This window comes from Microcaecilia unicolor, chromosome 6 (genome assembly GCF_901765095.1).
Source record: "Microcaecilia unicolor chromosome 6, aMicUni1.1, whole genome shotgun sequence".
Taxonomy (NCBI): Eukaryota; Metazoa; Chordata; class Amphibia; order Gymnophiona; family Siphonopidae; genus Microcaecilia; species Microcaecilia unicolor.
The window spans coordinates 263240908-263263251 of NC_044036.1; the positions used below are offsets into that span (position 1 = coordinate 263240908).

Genomic DNA, 22344 nt, shown 5'->3' on the forward strand with positions numbered 1-22344 from the left:
CGGGCAGGCGCGTGCGTGCGGTGGGCGTGTGGGCGGGCGATCGGCGCGTGGTCTCCCGTCCCCTCCCCTCCCCTTCCTTACCATGTTCCCTGGTGGTCTAGTGATGTCTTCGGGGCAGGAAAGAGCCCCCTCTTTCCTGCCCGGAGCGCTGCCTCCCCTGTCTATCATCCTTCTCGGTCTGGCTGGGGATTCAAAATGGCCGCCGAGAGTTGAACTCTCGCGAGGCCGCTTCAACTCTCGGTGGCCATTTTGAATCCCCAGCCATACCGAGGAGGATGCAGCAGGCAAGGGCAGGCAGCGCTCCGGGCAGGAAAGAGGGGGCTCTTTCCTGCCCCGAAGAGAAGACGCTACTAGACCACCAGGGCTAGACAGTAAGTGAGGGGGGGGTATGTGATGGGGGGGAGGGGACTATGTGACGGGGGGGGGGGGAATAGGGGCGGAACCCGGACCTGAAGGGGGCGTGGCAGGGGCGGGGCATGATGCGGGGCGGGGGCGGGGTAGGGGGCGTGACATGTGTCCTCTTTTTCAGGGGACACAAAATGGTAACCCTACCTGACACCAGTACCCTCCTTTTTCTCCTTCTTCAAATCGCAGCTTTTTCTCCCTCCTTAAAATACCTCCCCCTCCCCAAACAGGCAGCACTTTTTTCCTGGGGCCTCCACAGACAGCACTTTTTCCTCCTCCTCCTCCCCCCAAGGCAACCAAAAAGAGGATGAGGGGGTTCCCTCACTCTAAACCAGGAGTTCTCAACCCAGTCAGGTTTTCAACATATCCAAAATGAATATGCATGAGATACATTTGCATAGAATGGAGGTAGTGCATGCAAATCTATCGCCTGCATATTCACTGTGGGTATCCTGAAAACCTGACTGGCTAGGTGTATCCCGAGGGCTGGGTTGAGAACCCTGCTCTACACACTAGTCAGGCAGTTGCCCCTGAAAAACAGAATGTAGTTTATATTCCCAAGCTATACAAAACAAAACCTGCCAACATTAATTATATGCAACAAAAATTATTTGAATTAAATTATGTTGACTGGAACTCTCATATAAAAAAATACTGACACCTGACTCTGCATTGTTACAGTGTTTAATGCAAGCATATATTCTGCATCCACGGGAGCCTATCCTGCTTATAATCGAACGAAAAAAACGCCCAAGAGCCGACCTAAATCGGGAGATGGACGTTAATCTCACAAAAACGAGTAAATCCATATAATCGAAAGCAATGTTTCAGTGCGTCCGTGTCGCTCGTACATGGACGTAAAAACGCCCAAATAAGAGGCATGTCGGGGGCGTGTTAGGGGCGGTGATACGACGTGGACGGGTACAACGTATAACGAATAGCGAAATGGCTCTGGTTGAGCGGGAAGATGGGCGTAATATGATGGACCCGAAATAAAAGCGACCAGAGCAAGGGGGAAAGCGTCTTGAGACCCATTAGCGATTGTGTGTAGTTGGAGAGTGGCGATATTGTTGGTGGAAGAGCGGAAGTGGTGGTTGCAGAGAGAAAGCCGAGCGTGTTGAGTACCTGTGACCGTCGTCTGTGTGCCCTGCCTCTTTTTGTGTCATACCCTTTCACCGTTCCTTACTCCTAATCCTTTGCTCCATCGCCCCCTTCCCCTCCCCCTATCCCTCCCCATTCACTCTTCCCACGTGTATACTCTATTCCCTGACCTCCGTTTGTCTCTGTGTGCCTGTACTGTTTGGCGAGTGAGTGGCCAGAGGGCGTGGTGGCTGGAAGTGACAGATCTGTGTGTGTTGCTGTTTGTTTGACTACTAGTCCTAATACTTGCACTGGTGGTGGGGATATGGATGCACTTAATGCACTTGTGGCATGCATGCTACACGAAGAGGCCACCCACCGCAGGAGGTATTCACGGCCCCGAGTGTTTAGGCCCCGCACCACCTTCCTACAACTCACTGACCAGCAGTGTCTAACAAGGTTCAGGTTTGATAGGGCCACCATTCGTCAGCTGTGTGAGCAGCTGACACCCCTCCTTCAGCCCCAGACACGTAGGAATAACCCCATCCCTGCCCACCTCAAAATCACTTCCGCTCTCTCTGTCCTGGCCACTGGCAGTTTTCAATCCGTATTAGCTGCTAACACAGGCCTCACCCAGGCTTCTATTTCACACTGTCTCACCCAGTTCCTGGATGCCTTCATAACTCACACCTCACACTACATCACTTTCCCCACCACCCCCCAGGCCCTGCACAACAACATGGCCGCCTTCTATGCTGTTGCTAGATTCCCCTCGGTCATCGGTGTGATAGACTGCACACACGTAGCCCTCAGACCCCCCCGGGCACACGAAGCCACCTACAGAAATAGGAAGGCATTTCATTCTATGAACATGCAAGTTGTATGTGATGCCCAGGGGGAGATATTAGACGTGTGTGCCAGGTACCCCGGCTCCAGCCACGATGCCTACATCCTACAGCACTCGGGCATCTTCCGCAGGTTCCAGCGAGGGGAGTTCATTGGTGGATGGCTACTAGGTAAGTGCAACATGCATGTACCACCCATACTAGACCTCCTCCACTGGGCAACCCTCTGCCCTGGCTTCCTCCACCACAACCCACTATCCAAATCCCCCCGCCCCCCCTGTACCTGCTCCAAGCGATACACACTCATCTATCTCATTCTGCTTTTCTGCAAAGGTGACCGAGGCTACCCGCAGAGGACATGGCTCATGACCCCCCTGATCCACCCACAACCAGGGGCAGAAGAAACCTACAACAGGAAACATCGCAGCACCCGGGGGATCATTGAGCGCACCTTTGGTTTATTGAAAAACCGCTTCCGCTGTCTGGACCGGTCTGGAGGAGAGCTGCTCTACAGTCCAGAAAAGGTAGCCAAGATCTTTGTGGCGTGCTGTATGTTACACAATTTGGCCCAGCGCAGAGGACAGCCTCTCCCAGAGGAGCCACAGCCACCACCAGAAGAGGCCCCAGATGAGCTGGAAGAGGAGCCCCCTCCACCCCCAGCCCACAGAGCAGAGCTCAATGCCTACCAGCTTGGCGTAAGAGCAAGACAAAGACTCATTGAAACAAGTTTTAGGTGAATGTAAGTGAACATTTATTTTTTACATACAGTGCATATGTGTTTGGTCAACCCCACCACCACCACCACCACCACCCCCCTCCCACACCCACCCCCCTCCCACCAACCCTCACCCTACAGCATGTCCCATCATTTTCCCCTTCCCTTCCCCCGTCCCCTCCTACCCCTCCCACGCCCTTCCTTTGCAGCTGGTGCTGCATGGGAAGTCTCTTCTGAGCTGCTGCTCCCAGTGTCCTCCTCCCTATCCCCACGGCAGCCTGCGGCTTCGGCTGCACCGTGGAAATCGGGCCACCTTCTTGCTTCTAGTGGTCTGGCCACAGGACCCAGAATGGGAGCAGAATTCGCGGGTGCTGCAGGAGTGGGTGCGGAGGCTGAGGAGCGCAATGCCCACCTCTTAGCTGGTGGTTGCTGGTGGTCAGTGGAGGAGGATGTTGATGGCAGGGGCTGCTCCAGCAGCACGGGGGCTGGAGTAGGCGCGGTGCCCTGAGGGCGCAGGTGTTGGATGCTCTGCTCCAGCCGTCTCAGTTGCTGGAGCACCTCCTGGTGGCCTTCACGGTGCGCCTGGAGGAGTTCCTGGTGTGCTCGCTGCTGTGCCTCCAGTGCTTGGCGCTGCAGCTCCAGTTTCTGCTGGCGGTACTCCTCCAAGCGCACGTTGTGGCGGAGTAGCTCCGTGGCCAGCCGCAGGAGTTGCCTCCTTTGGCCGGATGGCCTCTGGCGGGGAGCTGGGCCCTCCTCCTCCTCAACAAAGTCCTCCGGTGCTGGAGGTGCGGCCTCTGCTGGTGCAGGTGGTGGTGGTGGTGGCGGCAGAGGCTGGACAGCTGGTGCAGGTGGTGGCAGAGGCTGGACAGCTGGTGCAGGTGGTGGTGGTGGTGGCAGAGGCTGGACAGCTGGTGGTGGTAGAGGCTGGACAGCTGGTGCAGGTGGTGGTGGATGCGGAGGATGCACAGCTGGTGCAGGTGGTGGAGGCTGGACTGCTGGTGCTGCAGGCTGTGGAGGTTGAGGCTGGACGGATGGTGTAGGGCGTTGGCCTTGCAGGCCACTAGGGCCAGCCTCCTCTGAGTCTTCACCTGTATAGCACAAGAGTGAGGAATAGTGTTGGTGCAAATAACCCACTTTTGTCTTTCAGCATTCATATACATTGGTATGTCCCCCAACCTGATGACCCAGCAAAGAGATGGTGAGGAGGAATGGAATTGACACGGGTACGAAAGAGAGAGGCCCGCAGGCAGCTGGGTAGAGGTGGTGGATGAGCAGCCAAGAGAAGGACACCACTCACAACGTTGTGCACAAGCTGTTAGTTGTATAATTGTTAAATTGAACAACATTGCAGCATGTGTTGTGTTACTACTGACTTGCTAAACTGCATAGAACTGCTTTATGACCCCCATTACAGGCTCCTTCAGTTGAATGCATGTGGCCCACACTCAGTAGAGCACAGAGGTCACAGGAGGAACTAGGCACAGTTTGGTAATGGGAAAATAGGAGGGAGTAGTAGGGAAGGACGGCCCCCAGAGTTCTGCCACAGTAGTAACCTACACACACCCATAGGAGCCAACTGGAAAGTAGTATTGGGGGTGCTAAGCCCAGTGACCAACACTCCTCCCTGCACAGCTACATGATCTTTCCTCAATATTGGGGGTGCTCACACACACACACAGCACCCACCCTGTCTGCTTGCTCCTATAACACACATGACCACTACCACTACTCAAATATAGCTTACAATTAATTCTATAAATATGGGCACACAGGACAAGTAAGAGGAAACCCAATGACAATGGTAGGGATAGGGAGTAAGGGTAGAGAGCTAGTGAGTAGGGGTTACCAGGTCAAAACAGCATCATAAAGGTGGCCTGTTAATATACATAAAGACAGCCAGAGATACTCCCCCCCCCCCCCACCTATCTCCCTCCCTCCTCCTGCCCCCCACTCCTCACCTCCCTCCCCCTGACCCCAACTTCTATAACACAAGTGTACTGCAGCACAACAGATACCCCAACTGCATAATGAAACACCTACCTGAGTCCTCAGCCTGGCCCGAGGTGTCCATGGAGCCAATCCCGTGGATGCCCTCCTGGGGTAGGAGGGAGTACACCATCAGCTCCATGGGTGTAAGGTTGGCAGTGTCATTGCCTGGGGGATTGGCCCCCGCCTTCCTCCGAACATCCCTCCTCAGCTTCCGCCACTTCCTCTTGCAGTCCTCCACGTCTCTCCCAGCATGGAAGACAGCATTCAGGCTGTCCCGTACTGCCTCCCATTCCCGCTGCTTTACTGTTGCTGCCAGCCTCTGCCCTGTGGGAGCAAACAGACTCCGGTGCCGCTGTACAATTTCTTGCACCAGGAGCTCCACCTCTGCCTCGAGAAAATTACCCTTCCGGGTCGGCGGCATGCGTGGTGGCATTGTACCAATGGGATTTTCGAAAATACGGAGTGGGCGTTTATATGGGCGCCAAGAACGCCCATTGAGACAGGGGAATAGGCGATTCTGATATGGGCGTTTCTTTTTCCATTATACACATAATTCCTAAGCGTGCCCAGCTCAGATAGCGATTAGGAACACATGGTTTCGATTATGAGTAGTAAAGTATGGGCGTCTCCACCTGCCTTCCCTTTCTTCATTGCCATTTTACCTGCCATTTCCTGCACTGAGACCTTGCCGGTTGTTCGTAATAATCATTTACAGGGTTTTACCCTCACTTAGCATGCTTGGGTACACCTGTGTATTTAGGGGGGGGGAATTATTGTTGGCCCTCAGCCACCACGCCTTCCGTTTCCTCTCTTCCACATCGCCTGATGCTCCCTTCCTTTCTCCCATTCTCTCTGCCTGGTTGTAGCAGGCAGTGTGTGGGGGCCACGAATTTGCTACACTCACCCCAAATCATGCACCCCTCGGTAACGGTCATTTCAATCAGGGAGATGTGCAGCTAATGTTCCAGAAGATAAAAGGCGCACTACACAGTCTTGAAACAGACGTTCATGGTAAGCTCTCATTTGTCTGCCACCTCTTCTCTTTGTGCTCATAGTCAAGGAGTGTGCATTCACTGTATGTATGTAGTCTGGAGTCAGATGTTAGGTAGCTCTGTTTTCACCAGGTTCCTGTGCACTGTACTGTGGGGTTGGCAGGTCCTCAGTGGTGTGGGCCAGCTGTTGGAGGTGCTGTATTGGTTCCCGGTAGGTTCCATCTTCCTTGTTTATGTGGTGTACCCCAGTCCCCATTTATGAAGTGGCCACCCATTCTCAAGGTCCATAGGCGGGGGAGGGGAGAATGATTAATGCAATGGATGTGTATAGCACATTATGGAACACCTTCCTAAATTGCTCCATAGGTAGTAGGGTAGGGAACATGCACATTACATTGTTTTTAATCGGTAGCCTGGACAAAATGATCGAGGTGGCTACAGGTAGTGCCACTGAGGCCTATGACGTGGTGGTGAGGGAGAGGGGTGTGTGTACAGGTACCAACCCAAAGTAACTGGTGGTGGCTAAAGCCTGGTGGCTGCTGTGGCCTAGTGGTTAGAGCACCAGCCTTATAATCATAAGGTTGCTGGTTCAAATCCCACCTAAGGCAAGTCACTTCAGGGACAAAGTTTGACACAAACCCAGAATACTTGAATGTAACACACCTTGATCAACTACTGGAGAAAGTGTGATCACACCTGCAAATAATGAGCACCATTTTTATTTGTGCCCTTCCCTAACACAAGTATTACATTGCAACTGTGATGAAGTAACCATCCATCTATTGGGTTTCCCATTGTTTCCCTTTTGCTCCTCAGCATTATATACCATAGCTGATGTATTCAATGTGAAAATATGAGCCAGCTGTTTGTAGGTCCTTCTTGGGCCCCCCCCCCCCCCCACCCCACCAATGTGGCTTGTGGGTAAGGATATGTGTCCATCAGACAGCAAACACTGTGTATGTGGTACCTGGAGTTATGTGGAAGTGTGTACCTGGCAGATCACACGTGGTACAATATTCATCTCTTATTGATGGCACTCTGTATTGTGGGTCAGTATGGTGGAGGGGAGGGAGGAAGGGAGAGAGAGATGCTGGCTGGCCATTTTTATTCATGAACACAAATATCCAGCCAGCCTCCCCGGCCCAACCCCCCTGCACATATATAGCCATGCAGGTTGGAATGAACAGGTGGCGTTCTGTCTGGCCAACATTCTCAGACATACATCACCTTCTCATTCACACAGCACATTTAATGCTATGCATATTGCTGCCTCCTTCCTCTCAACTCAACAGCACCATTTGGTGATATGTAATGCACAAGGGAGACAAACACACACACACACACCCTGATAGTTATATTATAACAAACATTTATTTCCCCCCCCCCCACACCCACCCCTACAAAATAACCCCAACAATGCCCTCCTCCCCCCCCCACAACTCCCCACACACCCCAACAATTCCCTCCCCCACCCCCCACAGAACCCCCCAACATTTCCCTCCCCCCACACACACAACCCCAACAATTCCCTCCCTCCCCCCACACACACAACCCCAACAGGCCCCCCCTATTTAAATTAAGGGTGGCCACGCCCTCTTAGTAAGGCCCTCTGTAGCAGGGCAATGAGCAGCCCCAGCAGTACCCTTAGTGGGCCCTGGAGCTGCTCATTGCCCTGCCGTAGGGCTGTCACCTCCTGCAGCAGCTGTTGCTGGCCAACTAGAAGTTGCTGCTGGCCAACTAGAAGTTGCTGCTGGCCATCTACCAGCTGCTGCAGGAGGCGCACTACCGTAGCCGGGCCAAAGGCTGGAGGTGGGCCAGGGGACACAGAAGCTGGCCCAGGGGATGGAGGTGGGCCAGGCGATGGCGCTGCAGGTGGGGAGGGAGAGCCCTCATAAGGAGCTGCAGGTGGGGAGGGGTCCTCAGGAATGTCTATGATGAGGACTCCCTCCTCCGAGTCCTCCTCCTCCTCTTCTCCCTGGTGGCCCGCCTCCTGGCCTGGCTGCTGCTCCTCCTCCTCCTCCATGTGCCCCTCCTCCTGCTCCTCCTGCTCCTCCTCCTGCTCCTCCTCCTCCTCCTCCTCCTCCTCCTGGAGGTGGTGGCCCTCCTCATCCTGCCGCTCAACTTCCTGCTGGTGGAGCCCTGTGTATGTAAAAGGAGTGTGATTGAGATCAGTGCATACACCATGGCTTGCATAGTGCAGTAGCTGGGTGGCGTGAGGCAGGGGATGGGGCAGGGTGTGGTAAGGCGTAGCCTATGCCCACGGGGAATGAGCTGCATCAGATGACATGAAACAGAACCCTGGACCCTCCTCTGACACACACCACGCAGGACATGTGGGCATACCAAATTCATTGCTGACCAGCATGTTTGCATTGTGAGATGCAACGAGGGGTTGATGGGCAGTTGTTGTAGGAGTTATTGGGGGGGGGGGGCAGTGGGAAGGGTGTTGAGCACAATTCTTTTATGTGATTTAGGCCATAACATGCAGTAAAAGTAGGGCCTCAGGCACCTGTACCAGGACACAGTAATCAGCCACCACAATAAGGGGAATAGTAAAGTGTGGCATATCATCTCATTCATCTCGGGGGGATGGTCGGACGTTGCAAGCACGCTCATGGGAGAACCCCTGCAACCTGCATCCTTGATCTGGGACAGATATGGTATTACTAGGTGGCTATTAGGCACATGGGAAGTGATATTGTACAACACATTTGCTTTATTCATGAAATGTATGTAGTAATGTGTACAGGTGTCCTGTTTTTGAATACTTACGGCGAGCCCTGAGGTGCCTTCGCACCGCCCGGATGAGGTCGGGCCTCTCCCGCCTTACCCGGCGGAACCGCCTCCTTAGGGACTCGAGGTCCCGGTGGACTCCAAAGCGTCTGTAAGATATAAGTTTGTAGAGCAGGGGTCAGGGGTGTTGGTCCTTTTTGTCCTCTGCACACATTCATTTGCTATTCACATACCAGAGAGAGAGGGTCTACAGTGTTGGGGGGGGGGGCACCTCCATTGGTAGTGAATCATAGGAGCCACCTTTTTACCATTTTGGGGGGTGGAACCCCCAGTGGAGATGACCCCTCCCTCCATACATATTTGATATTGGGGGTGGGGTGGTGAAGCACCCACAGCAGCCACCGAGTTGGTTCCTATGCAGATGATGCCAGAGAGGTGGGCATGAGGCCAGACAGTACCGTTTGTATACATTATAATGTATGCTTGTTAAACTACTTTATATGTGTTATCATGACCATGTTATAAAGTATGGTATAGGTTTCATTGGTCTCATGCTTCCACTATTCGGAGGCGTTGTAACCCACTGGCTGCAAAGAGGGGTTGGAAAATGTGGCCTTCACATAACTAACGAAATTTTCACATAACACTAATAGCATAGTCACGATACTAACCTAACGAAATACATTCTTGTAGGGATGTGGGAATGGTGGTCGTTTAAATAACATACAAATTATTAGTGATTGTGCATGTTCCTATATTACTCATGATCCTTGCATGGACACTCCAGTTACTGGTGGTAACATTGATGACGGAGCTGTTATATGTGTAGGTACAGGAGGGGAGGGGGGTTGGGCCATAACCTTACCTTTCTAATCGTTCCCGGATGCGGGACCAGGCTCGCATGGCCTGCAGCCTGGGGGGCAGGTGATGGTGCTGTATGAAGAGGGTGTGCCGGTGCCTTACGCACAGCCTGACGAGGAGCAAACTCTCCTCCTCGCCAAAATTGGGCTCTCGCCTTTGTGCCATTTTTCCACGTGTTGGAAAAGAAGTGCCTTATATAGACGACCTTGCGTGAGGGACGTCGTTTCATGCACAGCTCCATATATGGATGACCATTCCATATATGGCCCCTATCAGCACGTGGACGCCCTCGTAAGCATAGACGTCTTTGACGTGCACATGCCTGCAGGAGTGTGAAACGTGCCTTATATAGATGAGTATGACGCACCCCACCCGACCCTTTTCACATATACACAATATGCATTTACTGCATGTTCAGTAGGTGTACAGGTGTACAGTGCATGCAGATCCGGACATTCAGATGGGCACATATGATGAAAGTATGAGTGGAGCAGCATGATATGTCTGTAGTTGACACATATATGCGTTCCTCATATATTTCCGTACCCGGATGGCCTGAACAACATGTACTGTACTTGCGATACACCTTTGTACATTATTTTACACACCACGTGATTTGGTCATTTGCACCTGCAATAATCGACCATCTTAGGGCGCCCAATTTAGTCACGCTTCTGCGCTCGTCATTTGATTGTTTTCTTACAGGGATAATCGATTATCGAAAAACGCCCACACTATTTTTCCATTATACAGGTCTATTTTTGGACGTTATCGTAAGAACGCCCTAATTCGTACTTGGACGATCTTTCCATTTTGCCCCTCCATGTCATGTAACAGTGAATGCAGAGCTACTAGAGTATTTCTCTATAGAATTCACTATAGAAAACAAAAATCTGATTCTGGTTTCATCTTAGTATCAATAGAAATCAAGCAAAAGAAAACATGGAAAAGAAAATCAGATGATACCTTTTTTATTGGACATAATACATTTCTTGATTAGCTTTCGAAGGTTGCCCTTCTTCGTCAGATCGGAAATAAGCAAATGTGGTAGCAGATAGTATATATAAGTGAAACACCCAAGCATTACTTTGACAGTCTGACAGGGTGGGAGGGTGGGGGTGGGTAGGAGGTATGCATGGGGACATCAAAGCATTTCATTGATATTCTAACGGGATGGGTGGGGATAGGTGAGAGGAGGGTGATAAACAGAGAAATACAATTTTATGGTTTATAATGAGCTAGAAAAATCTTAGTATCAGAAACATAACCCCTCCTCAGCAGACGTATTGGGCTCAATTTTCAGCTGGCGGCAGTTAGTGTTTTGCTGATCGCTGCTGGCTTTATTCCTGGATTGTCAATGCCAAGTCTTGTCCATGCACCTGCACTGAATATACAGGCATACATGGCTGGATAAAACATAGCTTGTGTGATATTCAGCATTTAACCAGCTAGGATGAACCGCATTAAGACAGTACTATGTTTGATGTGGCTATCTTAGCCGCTTAAGTGCTTTATCCTCCTTACAACTCGCCATACAAAAATATTCAAATTGTGATCATCACCTCAGGAATAGCATGAGCGGAAGGTGGCAAGCTGTTTGGGGGGGGCAAGGCCCCCCTCGCCCCCACAAACTAAACCCATGTGTTCATGCCTAAAGTTGGCAGTTGTGCACATAAGTAATTATGTTCTGTAGCTTAGAAACTACAAGACACGCTCCTGATCCAGCCATAGATATTTCCCATTTGTAACTGCGTGCTATAGGAATTAGGCACTAGGTTTATAGAATAGCATCTAAGTGCTGTTATGCGCATCAGTGGCATAGCTACGTAGGGCCACGGAGGCATGGGCCCCCATAGATTTGGACCTGGCCCCCCTGCTGACGACCCGCTCGACCCCCCCTCCCACCGCCAACCTGCCGCCATCGGGTACCTTTGCTGGCGGGGGACCCCAACCCCTGCCAGTCGAGGTCCTCTTCTCCGGCGCGGCCGCATTGCTGATCTGCAAGACTTTGTTCCGTTTCTGAACAAAGGCTTGCAGATCAGCCAGCAACGTGGCCATGCCAGAGAAGAGGACTTCAGCTGGCAGGGGTTGGGGTCCCCCACCAGTAAAGGTACCCAACAATGGTGGCTGCGGGAAGGAAGGGGAGGGTCGAAAAGGTTGTCGCCGGGAGGGGGGTCAAAGTTGGTGGTGGTGGCGGCGGCGCTGGGGGGGGGGGTCAGCAGCGCTGTGGGGGGGGGGCTAAAATGTGCCTCCTCACCTCGGGCTCTGGACCCCCCTCCCGCCGAAGTCTGGCTATGCCCCTGATGTGCATAGCTACAAATTAGAGCCAGTAATCGCCAAATAACGCCACCTAGGGTTATTATTGGTACTTAAGGCCAATTGGTGCCTAATTTAACAATTAATAGGTCCTTATACTAAGCTGTGGTTTTAAAAAAATGGCTTAGCATACCCATACACAGTTTTTTCCCGGGCACTAAGCACCAGGAGCCTTCAAAACACGATTTCTTTAATCATGTAACTTAGATTGAAACTTCTCCTTTGAATATGACAAGTTGGATAATTGTCCCGCTCAATAAAAGTGAAGTGTGCTTAGTCATTCAGCCAAACAGAGCTAAGACGATCCCTTCGTACTTTAATTAATTTTGGAAAGACATTGATGTTTAAGTTACATGATTAAAGAAATTGTGTCCCAATTTTGAAGACTCCTGGTGGTTCTTTTCGTTGTTTGGACTTTGTACTGTACTTTGGACCCTCTCTGTGCTGTCCCATGTCCTAAAACCATTTTTACCACAGCCAGAAAAATGACCTTTTTTTGTATTAACAGCTATCCCTAATGTTACCACTAGTGAGCAACCATTAAAAAAAATGTACTGCATGAGCACTTACCGTCACCCTTTTGTACACAGTAAGGGCTCATGTGCTAACCAGTTAGTGTGCAATAATGTAGCTGTGCTAACAGATTAGCACAGGAACACCTAAACTCTGCCCCCTGACACACCCCCTCAAAAGAAGATTAAAAGTATTTTTTAGTGCACAGTTAGCAGACGTACATGTAGCAGTTACCGCAGGATGCCTGAGCGCATCCTACAGTACACCATTTTAAGCTGCACTAGGTGTCCATTAGCGCCTTTAGTAAAAGCAGGCCAGGGCCGCCGAGAGGGAAGGCAGGGGGGCCAAAATTCCCCGGCGCTGGGGTCAGGCCACCACCGCTGCAGTCCACAGTCTCACCTGCCTGCCTCCACGGCTCCGGGCCCCCTTCATTCAAAGCGACAATCGCAGATCGCGTCTCTTCTGGCCTTCCCTCCCTGTGTCCTGCCCTCGCAGAAACCGGAAGTTACATTAGACGAGGGCGGGACACAGGGAGGGAAGGCCAGAAGAGATGCGATCTGCGACTGCTGCTTTGAATGAAGGGGGCCCTGAGCCATGGAGGCAGGCAGGTGAGACCGTGGACTGCAGCGGTGGGGGGGAGCGATGGAGGGACGGCAGCGACGGGGGGGGGGGGGGCGGATGCGAGGCGGCCTTGCCCCGGGCCCCACCTAGTCTCTCGGTGGCCCTGAAGCAGCAACTGACACTGTTCTAGAACTTGCACGTCCACATTTGTGCACTAGTCAGAAATTTGTATAGAATCTGGCCCATAATAGCCTTTTTTTTTTTTATTTATTTGGATTTTGCTCACACCTTTTTCAGTAGCAGCTCAAGGTGAGTTGCATTCAGGTACACTGGGTATTTCTCTGTCCCTGGAGGGTTGCCCAAGATCACAAGGAGCAGCATGGGATTTGAATCAGCCACCTCTGAGTGTCAAGACAGGTGCTCTAACCATTAGGCTACTCCTCCACTTTGTGTGTAAATGTGTGCACCTAGATTTAGAGAACTGTTTTTATAGTGTCTTCAAAATTCAAGGCTTCCTTCATGGCTGAGCCCATCATTTTGCACTAGCAGCTCTACACAATACAATTAATAAGAAGAAATATAGCAAAACTGGTTTCCTTCCCCTTAATGTATGATGTAGGTGATGAGTGTGGGGTGAAGAAGGCAGAAATACTGTAGGCACAGCCCCCTCAGTGTCAGAATGCTAAAACAATCTGAATAATTCAGACAATTTGGAACATCACCTTGAAGAAATTGTGCAGAGACAAGTATCAATGTGCACACACAGATGTATCCTGTTTTGAAAATTCTAGCTCACTAACAGGCCAATACTCGGAACTCCTGCAGTAAAGCCAACAGTGCAGATCCCATACCACCAGAACAGCGCAGAAAACTAGCTCACCAATGCTCAAAGGAAATGGTTTGCAAATGATATGTATGTTGTAAAAGCAAAATCAAGGGGGGGAACATGATTGGCATATGCACAGAAGAGTTTCACAGTAAGCTCAGTTCTTGTGCGCATGCACCAGGCAAATTCGAAAGTGAAGCACACATTAGCACCTGTTTTCTGCGCCTTTAAATATAAGCTTTTTCAAAAAAAAATTTTAAACTTGGAAGGCTTATATTTAAATGCAGGAAACGTGTGCCAATGTGTGCTTTCACTTTCGGGTTTGTTCAGACTTGCACACATTTACTTCTTAGTACCGGCGCTTACAGGCTTACATGGGCTTTCTTCCACTTCAAAAAAAAAAATCAAAACCAACAGATTTTAAAGAAAGAATAATGAAAAATCCTCTCTTAAAACACCCTGATGCCTGCTCCAAACTGGCATTATAGTTTAAGTGGTAAGGGTGGCTTTGTTTTGTGCACTGCTCTCTGAACGTAGGGAGGAAATAGGAAATGACCTCATTAACATCCATTTGACTACATTTGCATGCTATTTCAGGGGCGTATCTGGAATCCGGCGGTAGGGGGGGCCACAGCCAGAGAGGGGGGGGCACATTTTTGCCTCCCTCCCCCCCCCCCGCCGCCGCCGCCGCCTCTCTCCACCCCCTCCCCGCCGTCAACCCTCCCCCGCTGCTTACTTTTGCTGGTGCCGAGGTCCGACCCGCAATCTCCGTTTTTCGTCTTCCTCCGTGGCCATGCTTCCAGGAAGTAACGCTGCAGTGCTGATTCGTTGAATCCAGTTCGACGTCTGACGTCAGACGCCGAACTGGATTCAACGAATCAGCACTGCAGCATTACTTCCTGGAAGCATGGCCACGGAGGAAGACGAAAAACGGAGATTGCGGGTCGGACCTCGGCGCCAGCAAAAGTAAGCAGCGGGGGAGGGTTGACGGCGGGGAGGGGGGCCAGGGCGAAATCTGCGGGGGCCCAGGCCCCTGTGGCCCCACGCAGATACGCCCCTGTGCTATTTGTGCTAATCTTTGGCATGCACATTGTCTCCCATGCTGGAGCCCTCTGAGCATTCTGTGCTCACTAACGCCAGCACTAGTATAGTGCTAATCACCTCTGATACTAGCGTTACATTTTGAGCATTGGCCCATATTGTGCAGTGGGTACTAGCAGTGACATTCCTAGGGTGGCTGACACCCGGGGCGGATCGCTGATGTGCCCCCCCCCGGGTGCAGCGTGACCCCCCCCACCCCCGGTGAAAGGACACCCCCTCCCCCCTGGCGAAAGGACACCCCCCCCCCCGGGTGCATTTTTAACTGCTGGGAGGGGTGCCGCGCACCTATCGGCTTCGCTCATTCCATGCTCCCTCTGCCCCGGAACAGGAAGTAACCTGTTCCGGGGCAGAGGGAGCACGGAATGAGCAGAGCCGACAGGCGCGCGGCACCCCCCAGCGGCGTGCACCCGGGGCGGACCCCCCCCCCCCCCCCCCCCTTGGTACGCCACTGGGTACTGGTATGAGAATCAGAGAAGTAGTTGCTTAGTTTTAGTAGTTACATCATTGGAGAGGTAGGACTAGGACTGCCAGTGGGCTCAGCTCCTTAGCTAGCACCAACTTAGTAGGTAAACAACCTTATTTTTTCTCACGCTCTCTTCTTGAATGTTGGCTTTGGAAGCAGTTGGCATCTCCTTATCTATAAGGAATAGTTTTATTGTGAGATGAGAAAAGGCAATACAAAGTGTCCTGTTAAGATTTAGAGCTCATATAACCATGGAAAAAGTTAATTGAACTCATGGGTCATGCAGACTTCATCTTCCTTTTGTGTACATGTGAACCTGTTGCTGGTACATATGAGTCATTCTGATTAAAATAGATAAAGCTTAGCATCAATGTGGAGTAGAATGATAAATGCATGAAGGGCATTTCTGTTACATAAATGCACAAAGCACTGGCATAGCTACAGTTAGGCCCAACTATGCTTGTCTCAGGCCCACCCTGCGGTGGAACCCCACATCAACTTCTCTACTCCTCCGTGGCACCCCGGCATCTGCCCACCCATCGCTAAGCCCCGTCCCTCCCTGGTGTACCTTACAGGCATCCCCAGCACCTGCAGTGATCCATTATTGCTGCCTGCGCTGGCCCCGCAGGCTTCCATCGGCCGGGTCCCGCCCTTGCTGATGTCATTTCCTGCTTCCTATCTAGTGGGATCCGGCCAATGGAAGCCTGCGGGGCCAGCGCAGGCAGCAATAATGGATCACTGCAGGTGCCGGGGATGCTTGTAAGGTGCAACGGGCAGGTAGATGCCAAGACGCCGCAGAGGAAGAGAGATGTTGATAAGGTAGGTGAAAGAAAACTACATTTTTTTAGATATCTGGGAGGGGGGGGTGGCATGGTGTAAAAGGGTCCATCTAATTTAACTCTGGGCCCATCCAAAATACTGGGTCTGGCTACACCACTGGCACAGAGTACTAGCACTTTTGCAGTTCTTCCACATTTAAATGCAAGCAGGGCACCTAAGCACTTTCCTGTAAGGGTGCATAAGTGGCATAGGGGCGAATTCTATATATGGTGCCAAGAAAAGCACTATTCTATAAGCGCAGTTTATAGAAAAGTGCTTACACTTGGGAATCACACGTAACTTTAGACAGAATCATTTGCACCAACTGAAACATGGTGCAAATCTTCGTGCCTAAATTAAGCGTGTCCCCTCCCCCCTGTTCTGTAACTATGTGCGTTAATTTTAGGAACAACCCGTTGGGAAGGGAGGGGGAAAAAGGGGGGTGAGATTATTGTTGATGTTACAAGATGATAATTATGAGAGCCAAGTTGGAGTGTTAACGTAGTCACAGTATAGAATTTTATGTATCGGGAATTTGCAGTGTAGATAAGATAGATTGCAATAATAGAATGTATCAGGACTCGACAAGAGTAGAGAAGTAGAAATGCTACTGTCGTGTGTAAAATATATATTTGGCTCTTTGACTATAATTAATAAAACAAAATTTGAAATAAAAATAATTTTAGGAACAACCCCATTCCGCCCATGACCCTCCCATTTCCACGCTCCCTTTTTGATCTTATGTGTAAAATGTAGGCGCAGATCCCGCTTCTAAATTTATGCATGTATATTCCAATTAAATCCGATTAGTGCCAATTATCAGTGCTAATTAGTTCATTATTCATTTAAATTGCATGCACAAACTGGGCGCACACCCAAATTTGCACGCCCAATTTTTACCGACTTTTATACAATTTGGGGGATATTGAATAACTGCAAGGAGGCATTCACATAAGTGGAGCATGGGCAAGGATCCGCCTTACATGCGTAACTTACAGAATACAGTAAGTTATGTGTGCTCTTGCCACATTTACATGAGCACAGTTATGCCGGGGGAGGGGGAGGGTGCATAAGTGTGAGAATACCTATGCTGGGTTATGCTACTATTCTATAATGGAATCTGGGTGCCCAAATGCCATTTTGGAATAGGATCTCACCACAAAGCATCCGGGCCCCTAAAAGGTGGTGCCCACTTATAGAATCACCCCCTAAGAGGATAATTTTCAAAGGATTTAGGCACCTAGATTTTTAAAGTTAAAAACAGTCATATCTGAGCAACCACATTTCAGTTCCTGAAAAGGGGGAGGGTGGAGGTTGAGGGAATGAGGGTAGGAATTCAGCACTGATTTCCTGCATGTGGAACTAATTTAGAAACACAATGTTGGGATAGTCAATATCAAGAGCAGAGGAATAGCAGGCTGGGAACCAAAGATCCAGGTTCACATCCCACAGTGGCTCCTTGCGACCTTGGGCAAGCCTCTTATTGCCTTGGAATGGCTGGGATGATGCTGGCAACCTCACCTCATTTAGGGCCTGACATTGAAACCATCACATTTGTATGACGGCTCCATAAGCCACTCACAGCTTGCTGCTTGTGGGCAGCAGGAATGAAAGAACAAATCAATATCAAACCTCATTTTATGAGCCTCAGTCTTAGAAATGCAGAGTTAGGAACCTAAAACTGGTTGAGAATTGGTGACAGGCCAGCTAATAGAATTGCCTTCTTAATGGGCTAGTATGCACCCTGATTGTACACACATGCTCTAGAAGCAACGTTTTGGCAGACATGCTAAAAAAACATGCAATGCATCACACGTGAAGTGACAATTTAGTATGTGTACATTTAAATTTTTAGTACAGCTGTTGATGCAATGGATCCCTTGTTCTTCTTTTCTCAGAAATAGTTAGCTTCAGGCAGTGGCGTACGAAGGTGGGGGCGGTCCGCCCCGGGTGCATGCCGCTGGGGGTTGCCGCGGCGCGTGCCTGCTCTGAGTTCGCTGACTTCTTCACGTGCTCGCTGCAGCTCCCTCTGCCCTGGAACAGGTTACTTCCTGTTCCGGGTTAGAGGGAGCTGCAGCGAACGCGCGAAGTCAGGGAACTCTGAGCAGGCGCGCGCTGCGGCACCCACCCAGCGGCATGCACCCGGGGGGGGGTCCGCGCTGCATCGGGGGGGGATGCTGCACCGGGGGGGGTCTGCGCTGCATCGGGGGGGGGGGGGGGTGCTGCACCCGGGGGGCGGGGCACCGCCCCGGGTGTTCGCCCCCCTAGCAACGCTACTGGCTTCAGGACAAGATGCCGTCTCCTGGGGGAAGAACCAGTGGCACAGCTATGTGGGGCCACGGGGGCCTGGGCCCCCCAAATTTCCTCTGCGCCTCTAAGTTTGCTGGCAGGGGTCCCCAACCCCTGCCAGCTGAAACTTTGTCCAGCGCTGGTCTCCGGCACCACCGCATTGCCTGCCCTGCTCTGTCTTCACCTCACGTTTGGCACGCTCCTTTTAGTGAGACTGAGCATGCTCAGTTTCACTAAAAGTAGCGTGCAGGATGTGAGGGGATGTGAGGGGAAGACAGAGCAGGGCAGGCAACGCGGTGGTGCCGGAGACCGGCGCTGGACAAAGTTTCAGCTGGCGAGGGTTGGAAACCCCCAACAGCCAAGGTATTTGCTGCAGCAGTGGGTGGGGAGCAGCAGGGTGAAGAGGCGGTGGGGGGGGGGGCAGACCAAAATGTGCCCCCCACACCTCGGGATCTGTCCCCCTCCCACCGCAAGGTCTGGCTACACCCCTGGGAAAAACTATCAAATCATGTTTTGCTCCATCAGGGCTCACACGCAGTACTTTGATCTTCATCTTTACCTAGGTTAGCACACTCCCTGTTCAGTTCTGGAAAGAGAATGAAGCCTTGGAGGATGCAAAATCAGAGCTCAGCGAGAAGCAACGGAACTTGAAATCCCTCCAGATAACTCTTGAGTCCTTGAAGAAACAGGTACATTTCTGCAATGTCATTTGCTTACTGTTTCATGTCTGCATACAGCTGATCCTATATAATAATTCTCACCTCCAACGTTCTAACCTGCCTGGGACCATGGATCCCTCGGAGGTGGTCTGCTAGGCAGCCAAGAACACACTGACGTCAGTAACGTCACTGACAGCTGATTCCAAGGCAAGGGGAGGAGTAGGGAAACACTCCGCGTGTTTCCCTACTCCTCCCCCTGCCTGAGAATCAGCTGTCAGTGCGTCGCTCCCTGCCACTTCTGAGCAAGTGACAGGGAGCAGGGCAACACAGAACCCCCCCCCCCCCCCGGCGCATCACCAAAGCACCCCCCACCCGAGGAACATCAACACCCCCGCCCCCCACACACACACACATCACTCCCTCCCTCCCATCCCGTTCAAGGCCCCCTCACGCCCCTCCCACTGAGTTCTAGACTCCCCCCTCCCTCCGATTTCAACACCCCCCCTCCGTGTAACTGAGCCCTGGACCCCCTGCCGCGAACCTCTCGCCCCCCCTTTTCCGCCGAAAACCCTACCCCGCCGCGTTCCTGTGCTGACGACAACCAAACTTCTCTTCTCGGCTGCGCCGGGGCGTTGCTTGATGAATGATCATCTGTTTAAGTTTCTGTGTGTGCGTCTGACATCAGACGCGTGCACAGAAACTTCAACAGATGATCATTCAACAAGCATCGCCGGCGCAAACGAGAAGAGAACTTTGGCTGTCTTCAGCACAGGTACGTGATGCCGGCGGGGGAGAGTTTTCTGCGGGAAGGGGGGGTCGAGAGGGTCGCGGCACGGGGGTTCAGGGGTCAGTAACGCGGAGGGGGGGTGTTGAAATCGGAGGGACGGGGGAGTCTAGAACTCGGTGGGAGGGGCGTGAGGGGGCCTTGAACTGGGAGGGGGGTCTGGAACTCGGGAGGGAGGGGGGGATCTGGAACTCGAAAGGGAGGGATGGAGGGAGGGGGGTCTGGAACTCGGAAGGGAGGGAGGGGGGTCTGGAGGGAGGGAGGGGGGATTACCTTGCTAGCGCCAGTTTCATTGCCTACCGAAATGGGCCTTTTATACTAGTTATTTATGAAGATCCATCAGTGTACACAGCACTGTCGAGGATAAATTGTGTAGTCCCTGTCACAGGTTACAATCAAAGGTCACAGCTCTATGACCTAAGCACTGTGCTTTATTGCTACTCTGTGTGGGGAGTAATTCTATAACAAGATACTTATGTAAGAAGTCCAAAATGGTACCTATTATCATTCTATTTTATAAAGGTAATATAGGGACCCTTTTACAAATGTGCGCTGAAAAATGGCCTGCGGTAGTGTAGACATGTGTTTTGGGCACACGCAGAATCATTTTTCAGTGCACCTGTACAAAATGCCTTTTTTTAAATTTTTGCCGAAATGGATGTGCAGCAAAATGAAAATTGCCATGCATCCATTTTGGGACTGAGACCTTACCGCCAGCCATTGACCTAGCGGTAAAGTCTCATGCGGTAACCGAGCGGTAACTCCATTTTGGCACATGTCGGGCACTTACGCAGCTTAATAAAAGGACCCCATAGGCCCCTACAGGCCTCAACAAATTTTCTTAGGATCTAGGAGCCAGCCCAAACATCTAGGAACCAGACTTGATACAACTGGAATTATTTATTGCTTGTTTATAAATCAAACAGCATGTTATCTATTACAAAAGCAGAGAAGGAGTTGATAAGACATCTCTGCTTATCTCCATTGCCTACCCACCCACAGCTTATCTGGCAATGGAGAGAGGCTTTAGGCTGAGGTTGCTGAGGCAATGAGAGAGAGGCTAAAGCTGAATATCTGGAGCTGTGCTGGCTGCCAGGGCTTATGCGGTTCTTGGCCAATATTCAGCTGGAGCCCACGTAAGACAGTTATGCAAGACAGTCTAGTAGTGCTGTAGAAATGATAAGTAGTAGTAGTAGTATGCGGGTCCCAGCTGAATATTAGCCAGCACCAATATAACCCCCACCACCACCACACACACACACACACACACACACAAACACACAATCCCCCTCCTGATCCCCCCCCAACAGAGCCCCCTCCTTCCCTCCCCCTCCCTAAATTAGGTCGCTTAGTTATGCAGGTGCCAGCACCACATAACCACAGGTTCTTCCCTAACGCCGGCCACTGTACTACCCCTGACTTTTTTTTTTTTTTTTTTGCAGTGGTCAGAGGCAATATTGAGCGGCACTGCCTGCTTTGGTGCCACTGAAGGAGTTAGGCAGCAAAAGGCAATTTAAGCAGGCAGGAGCCTCTCCTGCCTGCTTAAATTGCTTTGAATATGGACCAGTGTATGTGTGGTTTTTTTTACAGATATAGTTAAAAAATTCCACATAAGACCCTGAATATTGGCACCATGAGGTAATTCTACAACGGGGGCCTATGTTTAGGCACCTGGAGGTGCTTATGTAGCTCTTATTCTATAAAGAAAAGTAGACATCTATTTCTTTTATAGAATACCAACATAACAGGCAAATTACAGGCCTATATTTAGGTGCGAGCACTTATGCTCCACAGAGCTGGAGAATTGTGAGTATAGGAGTAAGTTAATTTCCTGCCTTGGCCCTGCCCCCACTTCTGGCCCTGGCCCCACCCCCAGTTCCACTAACTTTTTGTCTACAAATTAAGCCCTGGTCCAAGCAATTGTATATGTTTATTTTCACTTTGAACATTGCATTGGAAAATGTACACACAGCCATCTGCACTTCCTTTTTGCGTCAGTACTTTTTATAAGTAAAAATAAGCACAAGTCTCAAATCCCACACCAGCCACACATCCAGGAATGCCTCCTCCTACTGTGGGTAAAATTTGACCTACATATAGGATGTGTAATTTTCATAAAGGCCATGTCTACTTGTAAGTGGTTTTGAAAATTGCCCCCTTAGAGGCATATATAAATAGTAGGCACTCATTTTTCCACAAGCACATACTTTCAAAATCTCCACTTTGAAAATTGCCCCAGGGAATTTCTGTACATATATTTACACCTGCTCTTTGGCACATACAAATCTCCTGGCTCATTTTATGTACATATATGTCTATTTTAAAAAGTGTATGTGTAAATATAGTAACGTAAGTAGATGACAGTAGATAAAGACCTGTACGTTCCATCCAGT

The 22344-nt window shown here is 50.8% G+C and overlaps 1 protein-coding gene across 1 annotated transcript in view; it reads left to right on the forward strand.

The window, feature by feature from the left end:
* Positions 1-22344, forward strand: part of LOC115472034 (keratin, type I cytoskeletal 18-like) — a 56185-nt gene that overhangs the window by 21775 nt on the left and 12066 nt on the right. The window contains exon 6 of the mRNA XM_030206071.1: positions 19072-19197. Coding sequence (XP_030061931.1) covers positions 19072-19197 — 126 coding nt within the window. The remainder of the gene's footprint in view (positions 1-19071; positions 19198-22344) is intronic.